The sequence below is a fragment of the Rhea americana genome, unplaced genomic scaffold (assembly GCF_003343005.1).
Source record: "Rhea americana isolate MKP2758 unplaced genomic scaffold, rheAme1 scaffold_117, whole genome shotgun sequence".
NCBI lineage: Eukaryota > Metazoa > Chordata > Aves > Rheiformes > Rheidae > Rhea > Rhea americana.
In genome coordinates, this window is record NW_028185228.1 from 298,685 (window position 1) to 307,887 (window position 9,203).

A 9,203-nucleotide genomic window follows, 5' to 3' on the forward strand; every position below is an offset into this window, starting at 1 on the left:
GAATGGAAAGGGCTATTAAATTAAACTAGGTCCCCAAAGTTCGTTTTTCCATAGAATCTTTCAATTAAAGAGTGTTTTCTTCTAATTTCTTTTGAAAAAATGTTTCCAGAGTCCAAGAACAGAGTTATATATATATTCAGCAAAATGTTATATAGGCTCTGCACAAGAAGCCATCAAAAAACTCCATTTCCTAATCACTGTTTGCCATCATTTACAATTTTRCTCAGAAATAGATGCTCTAGCTTAGCTATGTAAACAAGAAACTGTGTTGTTGGTCTGACGTCCATATCAGCTGGTTACTCACTGTTTTGGAAAAGTCAGTCTTTTTTGAAGCTTGGAGATCACAAATTTCAAACTGTCATATGACGATCCCCAAACTCTACATTATAAAAATTCTTTTTTGTTATTGATCTGACCAGGTAGGTAAAAAGTTAATAAGGTTTTGCACTATCTAGATTCCCAAACATATCAGGATGATGAGTACATCTGCTGTAATTTATGCCTTAGCTACAAGATTGCASACTATTCAAGTGAAATGTGAGGAAGCTGGATGGGTTAGGAAGACAAATTTCCTGCTTTGTTAGCTAAAACATGTGGAGTAAGAGTGACACTCTGTGGCAAGAGCAATGCATTTATTTTTCCAAGTGTTTTTTTTTTTTCCTCTCTCTCTCTCTCTCTCTCCATCAAATCTTACTATTTGTTGGAAGTTTCAGATTAATCCAAGCTTTTTTCATTTTGTTCCAGAATTAAGAGAATAACAGAGGGAGTTCACACAGCTTCAGAGGTGTTAAATAGCTTACACACTTCAAGAGGTTCTAGTAGCATCTGGTTACAATTTAAACTAGCAGTTACATTCATGAAATTGAGAACATAAGTGCCAGGACAGATATATATTCTGGCTACAGGTGGTTGGAAAATTTTCAATAAATGCAGTTTGCCACTGGAAATTGCTGTTTTGTCAAAACTGAAAATGGGAAAAGCTCTGTATGGTTACAAAATTACGTATTAAAAATGTTCAGGGTTTGGGGACTTTTTTTGTTGTTGCTGCTGTTCTAGGATCTTCTTTTATCTTGATCCTAGTGTTTCGTTTTGCCCCGACTAGAGAATCCTGCTGAGTTTCATGTTTCATTTTGACTTGAGACTGAAAAATTCCATTTCAGCGGCATGACTCAGCCTCCAGTTTCACACGTTACCTTTATATCTTTCCACCAAAAGGATGCGTATTGCTGCAGGATGGCTCAGATTACCACACAAAAAAAAGCAGCAGTGTGAAAACCTGCCACATCCCAGTGGTATTCAATCTTRTTCAGTCAGTGGGCCCTACCAATTTACCAGTGCAGACATGGATCCCTGTGCAAAATAAATGAAATCTGCTGATTATAGGCCAGCTTTTCTGATCTTTTTTCCTACAGTCTCCTTAGGAGTAGTTTCACGATCCACACAGAATRGCAGCCTCTTTGCTTGATACTGCAGGTGCTCAGAGATCTCATCATTAGGTTATAAAAAAAATAGAGGGTTGGAAAAGAGTTTCCAAAGAATAGCAGGTCTCATCACTAGAGCAGAGTAGGTATTGTGCCTCCCCTCTTGTTCCAGTTTCTTTGGCAGGATGAAAAGAGGGACCTGAGCAGAAGTTTTCTTAAGGGATCTTGCCTCATGCGTTCTCTCCCACARAAGTTCCTTAGCTGTCTTCTGCCGTAATTAGAGAGGCTTATTGATGTACTTATTTATATTAGCTAGTCCCTAACTCGYCCTTTTTATGCCCTAAGCAACACAGTGATGCAGGTCAAAAGCCCTATTCCTAACTTTCCCGTCTGGGTGTGAAAGGGGCTGAAACGAGCACATCATAATTATTGGAATGGACCAAAATCATGCTGGTGGCATTCAGATCCAGAGATATAAAAATGAATTGGGTCTTTCCAAATTGATTCATAACAAAATAAGACTCAGTATCATAAGATTTTAATAGGCAGAACCTGCATCACCCTAGGAAGCACTAATGACGAGAGCAGTGACAGCCGAGAAGAAAAAGTCTTAGCATTGCATGCATCCCACACAGATGTAAACACATGCTAACATATGCATTCAGGCACAGCTTATTGCAAGCATGGTCCAAGGCAGAAACTGCAACTCTTTAGCCATTTTTAATCATAGTTTGTCTTTCCTCAGGAAGTCAAGCGCTAAAAGCTGTAAAGAACATACACGATCCTTACGACTCTTACAGGTTCTTCAAGTCTGGTCTCCAAATCTTTCTGAACACTACATTTGACTGATTACACAGATTACACTTTAAACAGAAAATTTCTCTACTTTCCAATTTACAACCAAAACTAATGCACACCTTTAACCAAGGTGAAAATCCCAATCAAAATCAGAACAAAGTATGAAACAAACCTCCATAAAGAGTTGTGCCAATTATCTCTTTTCCTACAGGCAGCTGTTCAGAAGAATCGGAATAGTAGTTTTTCGCGGTAACTTGTATGGCATAACTTGAAAATGGCTGCAGGTTGTCTATGACAGCTATAGGCCCCTGAAATTCCTGTAACTTGGGATCAGATAATAAGTATGTGTTCTTAGAAAAGAGACAGTCACACGTCACACCAATCAACTGTCAATGAAATAGGAATGTTAAAAAAAAAAATACAGTAGCACTTTTGTATTCTAATACAATTTAGTGTGTGTWTAAAAATGATAAAATGACAGTTTGGAAAATAGATCAGTACAAGTCTAAGGATCTGATTTAGGATTCCAGCAAAAAAGCTGAGGTTGTAATTAGCATAGCTATAATACTATACTGTTCAGTAGCTAGTACTTAAATAGAAAATAGTGAAGTTACAAAAAAAAAAAAGTAATAGAAAAAAATTACTAGAGCAAGTACAACCACCACAAAGCACAAAGACAAACTGTATGGCTTCTGGACAGTCTCAACAGCTATTTAAACAGATTGATATCAGCCACAATTGTACTTTTAAAAAGTAGAAACTGAAGACCCGTTTCAACAAGATTTTAGCAAGGACATATTAAAAAGTCAAGGAACACTGGCACAGAGGAAAACTAAGGAATCTACCATTTAAACAAAGACAGCCAAGCAGAGATGAGAACTGCTGCTGGATATATGCTGAAGAAAATGTCTGATAGAGAGTTCCAGAATGGTTCATAAAATTATTAGAGGTGATATCCCACCCCCGTCAATATATGATATCATATGCCTTTTTGTTCCAAAATAGTCATACCACTGTTTTTTGCAGTGACAAATGGTAGGTTGAGCTCCTGCGGTTGTTAGTCACTTCTCTGAGAAATACTAGATATGTCAGCGTAGGCTGGGATATGCCAGGGCATAGCTGCTGTGGCGAGACATATGGCAAACTTAACACAAAGCTGGTATTCGTCGTATTAAGGATAGYAGGTTTCTCAGTGTCTGCTGTTAGACTCAGGCATCTTTTATCTAGAAAGACACCAAAAAATTCAAAAATATAATTACTACTTGAACAGTTCAAACTTGCRTGTTATTGCACCACCATTCATATGGGAAAGTATTACCAGAAATGTTCCCTTTTCTTTGGTTTCAAAGTATAAACTGAATGCATCATGAGCGCAACGTGTTTAATTGGACCTGAATGTGACCTATTTGATTACTTTGGTGGCTGCAAAAGTAGCATTCACCAAAGTAAAGGCATGCTTATCTTTTATAAAAGGATAAAGATTTACTAAAGTATTCAGATTCTTCTTTAGGCAATAACTAAATAACCGGGAAATCCCGATTTTAATTGCTGTGTTACCGAGGGCAATATAGACTGCTGAGTTCAAACTCGCTTGTCACAGAAACGACAGATTTGCAGAGCAGAGGGTAACTTTCCCAAGCAAGGAAATGTTTCGTCTCTTTTCTTCCAACAAGCTCTCAATTGAAAAGTGCATAGTAACAACAGGGAAAGGAGAGACAGGTTTTGGAAGGAAACAGGGTGCATACAGGGAGAAAAGAGTAGAAAAACACTCTTCAATATTATACGAAAGGTAACAGAATATAAACCGTTATCAGTGTATGCATTTTTAAAATGAGTTAAAACTATATATTAAAATGGACTTGCTGCCAAGAGGCTGAAGGAAGCGATGAAGGCACGTACATAGGGGACAGGGCACTTGGACAAATGTTTGCCCTGAGGCCTGAACGATTGACCTCACCGTCAAGAGCTCTTCTCCCTACACGAGCAACCCTTCTATTCCCACCAGAGGCAGGTTCAAGCACATACGGGAAAGGGAATAACAAAGTCTGTTTGACAGACATAAATGTAAGGTTGAGCTTTTGTCAATTTTATAGTTTCTTAGAGTAGTAACACTCCCATGGGAAAAATCCCATACGGAATAAAGAATTGAGTCGTTTTCAGATTTAAAGTTTCTGACAGGCAGTTCCACAGAAATATGTTTACCCTGACAAGAAAATCCTTCACTACATATTCAGTCCCCTTTCTCCTAACCCTGAAGAGAAATCGTTCTCTCATAAAATCTGTGATAGGACAATAATTTTCACTGAGTGCTTCTGATGTGTTAAATGATCAACTGACATCATATCTCTAGATAGCAATTAAATAGGTTAGAACGACAGAAAACTCTAGCACAACTGCATGCACACATCACAAAAGCAATAAAAAGCATGTCAGTCAACCCAGCTGGTCTTTGCAAACATCATTTTTTCACATATACACCGTTTAGTTTCAACACTGAAGAGAAAAATAGGATTTTTCTTATTTTATTGCTTTAATTTCTTTTTCTCTTAAAAACTTAGGTAGTATGCATTTTTTCCCCCCTTCAGAAAGCCAAATCAGTATATTCCTCTAAAGATATTTCCAGGAGTCAATGTAAATGAGAAGAGCTCTGTGGGGATCTCAGGGCAGAAAGAGTCCCTGAGGACTAAACTTCAGGGCTTTCCTCTCTCGCCAACTAAGCCAATAWAGCCTGCCGTTACTGCAGGAAACCCTATCCCTGAGCGACAGGGTKAGGGACCGATACGCTCTGTGCCAGGGCCAAGCCAGGCTCCTGCACCTGTGCCAAGCCCACGCAGACCTCGTGGGAACTAACTTGCCCAAAGTGCTGGTAAGAATAGCCTGGGCACTCATCAGAGCAGCAATGAGCAGGAATAACTCCGCTGGGGAGTTACAAAACAGCATGAAATTCTTTCATTCCAAAGAAGTCCATCCCRTTAAAATATTCTTCTGCCAGATTTTTATAAAAAAAAATTAGCTAAAAAATTACTTTTAATACATTCAGCATGCCAGTAGGTGTTGGAAACTTCCCCACTTACAAACATAATTGCTGTAGRTACCATGACTTGTAAAACTAATATTTGTTTTTCTCATGTTATCCTTTTATGATGGTTTGTTTAAAACATTAGTTCTAAGTGAGGCTTGAGTCTACTAGCATGTAAACTCTAATTGCCTCTCAGACATTTCTTTTCAGACYGCTTTAATAAGCAGAGTTCTTATCTGTTTGTCTCTGGAAGGGCATACATTTGTTYTCAGCATTGCACACTTCTGAACAACACCACCAGTTATCATCATAATGGGGATCATTAGTAAACTCTTGCAACAACACTTTGTGGCTACAGACCATCTTCAGGACACAGTGTTTGCTGGTTTTCTGTGTTTCAGCATTCATGGCCTTTTCTAAATCTGCAAGTTCCAAGCAACTTTGAAAATAGGCTTGCTCTGGCAGTACATGCAAAGCCACATCCTGAGGCTTTCAAGCAAGGGCAATCTTCATTATCATTCTGCTCTCCCAYGTGATCCCCCACAAGGCCAGTCCCCATTTTTGTCCTTTTTTACAATGTGCATAGTGACTTGTTTCCCTCTGAAATGTGGTTGCAGCCAGCAAGCATGTTTTACATAAATATAGGCACCATGATTTGCAACTCAGATACGTGGTCTGAAACAAATTTGTTACATTCATGAAAAACCCAAATCCCTGCTACCTGGATATGGTTGTACTGCTGTGCTGTAGGTTAGGATTTTCAGCTCATGATTTGCTCTCTTCTGAAAATAGAGTTTTTTGCTTTCTTTATTTGCTCGAAGAATTGTAGTGTATTCCTTTGTTTCAGCACTCCAATATATAAATTCTTTATCTACAGTCAGGCTGCCAACTTTCATATCTATAGGAAAACATCATATAGTTAAGATTCAGAATAAACCCCGAAGAGACGATTTTAAAAGAAAAGATGTATGCTTGTATTCACTGCGAGTCAGTGTGGGTAAGTATCTCAGTCATACCATGTCTTCAGAGACCTCCCTGGAAAAGTGATACTTTTTGATAGGACTCCTAAAGCTGAGACATTTTGTTATTTGGGTTTACAAATGCGTATTTGAGCGCTTTTCATTATCTTTAGTTATGAGAACTGCAATTCAATTAACTAACACCACAAATCACATAGCACAAGAATGAAAGTCATCTGTAGAAACTTTCATTACAAAATGAAAAACGTAAAGCACTGACATCTCCCAGGAACAATTAAGGCAGCTCCTTTGGTAAAAGGACAATTTTACCCATCACTCTTCTAGGATAGAGCTGAAAACTGAGCAACAAAGACCAGGGCTTACGAGAGAGTCAACACAGATGAATTACCGTACAATATTCTACCAGCATGAASTGCTCTCCCCACATCTAATATTAAAGTCTGCAATGCCACTTTCAGGCATAACCTGGTATTGTATCTTCTTATAGAGATAACCTGTAATAGGTATTTCTATTATTAYATTACTGCAAAATAATATACTAATACTATAAAGTGATATCTATTCATAAGTAGCCTTTGATGTTGTAGCATCTCCATTTGACTGACAAGCTACTGGAATACACATATGCATCAACAAATATCCCCACACTGCTCTTTCCTCTGCTTTGTTTCAAGAGGRCACAAAACTGAAAACACAGAACATAAATATTTTTGTCTGTTTTGCCTGTAGATAAAACAATTTGCTAAAGAAAGCATGTCATAAATGCTATTTTACTGAAACAAACATTATTTAAGRGGACAGTGACAGCAGCAATCACAAACAACCTAGAAACATAAMAAAGCAGTCTGACCTTGAAAACTTGGTATTCTGGTAATTCTCCAGCAGTGGCAACCATCCACATCTGAGGCCCATATTTCATCTCTTCCTCTGATAAAGAGCAGCTGAGGTTTCTTGGAGTCAGATACATCAATACTTATAGGTTTTCCTAGCTCCGCTTCTGCCACATTACAGCTGCAGTAGTTCCTCATCTGATCATCTGCCAGTACGTTTCCCAATATATGGTGCACGGTGTCATTCATRATATCATAATAAAACATCTGGCAGCCATAATCAAGGACTTCTATCCAGTAGAGACGGCTATCAAAGAAAACGCACGGCTTACAGTAGAAAAATTTTGACCTATGTAGTTTTCCCTAAATGTAAATGGTTGTGGTCACAAACCTTCTTAACATTTACAACGAGATAACTACAGCAGAATACTTTCAGGGTGATTCTAGGTGTTTTACGTRATATTTTTAAACAGAAGATCACAATAATTGATCATACTGGATAAAAAGGTTACTATCATAGAATCAGTAAGGTTGGAAGGGACCTCYRGAGATCRWCTAGTCCAACCTCCCTGCTCAAGCACGGTCACCTAGAGCATGTTAGACAGGGTTGCATCCAGGCRGGCCTTGAAGATCTCCAGASAAGGAGACTCCACAACCTCGCTGGGCAACCTGTGCCAGTGCTCCGTCACTCTCMCAGGGAAGAAATTCCCCCTCACGCTCAGGYGGAACTTCCTGTGCTTCRATTTCTGCCCRTTGCCTCTTGTCCTGTCACAYGGGRCAACTGAAAAGAGTTTTRTCCTCGTCCCCTTGACACCCTCCCTTCAGGTACTTGTACACATTGATAWGATCCCCCCTCAGTCTTCTCTTCCCCAGGCTGAAGAGGCCCAGCTCTCACAGCCTTTTCTCATAGCGGAGATGCTCCAGCCCTCTGATCATCTTTGTAGCCTTACGCTGGACTCTCTCCAGTAGCTTCRTGTCTCTCTTGTCCTGGGGAGCCCAGACCTGGACACAGGACTTGAGATGAGGCCTCCCCAGGGCTGAGTAGAGGGGCAGGATCACCTCCCTTGACCGGCTGGCAGCACTCTTCCTAATGCACCCCAGGAGACCATTGACTTTCTTGGCCACAAGGGCACATTGCTGGCTGATGGTCAACTTGTCATCCACCAGCACTCCCAGGTCCTTCTCTGCAGAGCTGCTCTCCAGCAGGTCAGCCCCCAGCTTGTATTGGTGCCTAGGGTTATTTTTCCCTAGGTGCAGGACTCTGCACTTGCCCTTGTTGAACCTCATGAGGTTCGTCTCCATCCAGCTCTCCAGCCTGTCCAGGTCTCTCTGAATGGCAGCACAGACCTCAGGTGTATCAGCCACAAGTATAAGTATACAAGTATACAAGTACTATAAAAACTGTTTCTTCATACTGACTTCCATTTACATCGCTTAGATAGTAACAGGCTATCAGTAYGTAAGTGTCATCTGAAGTCTTTACTCAAGAACAGACATCTTTTTAAAGTCATACATAACCAAGCTCAACTATAGCAGTATAAAAGTAGAACTAGACTCAGAGCATTCTACGACTTACAAAATGCCAAATACTCATTAACTGTAGGAAGCCCTTTTCAGCCCTTAGAAGCTGATGACTTYATGAAAATCATGTTTCAAATATGTTTTTAAAAAGGTATTAGTAGTATATACATTACCTTAAGAAAGGATAGGCCAACAGAGATGATAAAGTTGAATTCCTGTTACCCAGCTCTATGTTCAATGCTTTTAAAGATTTTATCTTGAGCTCAAGATCAATAACAAACATTTGAGTTTCATTCCATGATGTTCTCAGGGCAACAAAGAGGTGTCTTGCAACCCAGTCAACTGTGATGGCTGTGACATTGTGAAGAAATGCATCTTTGAAAAACTTTAGAAGAGAAATAAACTATTATTAAAACTGCATGGAAGCRGAATTTTTCCATTTGATGAGAAGTTAGGACATTCTGAAATTTTATTTGTTTCACAAATCATTTCTACTTGGAACAGAAAGTCAAAATATAAAAAGATGCCACAGAATGAAAATTCTAATATTTTTATAGAAGCAAAAATTGTTGTTTCGATAATATCAACTGTTGTATCTATTTTCTTGGGTTACAATGAAATTAAATGACAGCTT

The 9,203-nt window shown here is 39.1% G+C and overlaps 1 protein-coding gene across 1 annotated transcript in view; it reads right to left on the bottom strand.

The window, feature by feature from the left end:
• Nucleotides 1-9,203, bottom strand: part of ROS1 (ROS proto-oncogene 1, receptor tyrosine kinase) — a 75,584-nt gene that overhangs the window by 33,510 nt on the left and 32,871 nt on the right. The window contains exons 25-29 of the mRNA XM_085318376.1: nucleotides 8,743-8,954; nucleotides 7,069-7,355; nucleotides 5,960-6,136; nucleotides 3,231-3,442; nucleotides 2,392-2,542 (exon numbers count right to left, since the gene is read on the bottom strand). Of these exons, the coding sequence (XP_085174502.1) occupies nucleotides 2,392-2,542; nucleotides 3,231-3,442; nucleotides 5,960-6,136; nucleotides 7,069-7,355; nucleotides 8,743-8,954 (1,039 nt within the window). The remainder of the gene's footprint in view (nucleotides 1-2,391; nucleotides 2,543-3,230; nucleotides 3,443-5,959; nucleotides 6,137-7,068; nucleotides 7,356-8,742; nucleotides 8,955-9,203) is intronic.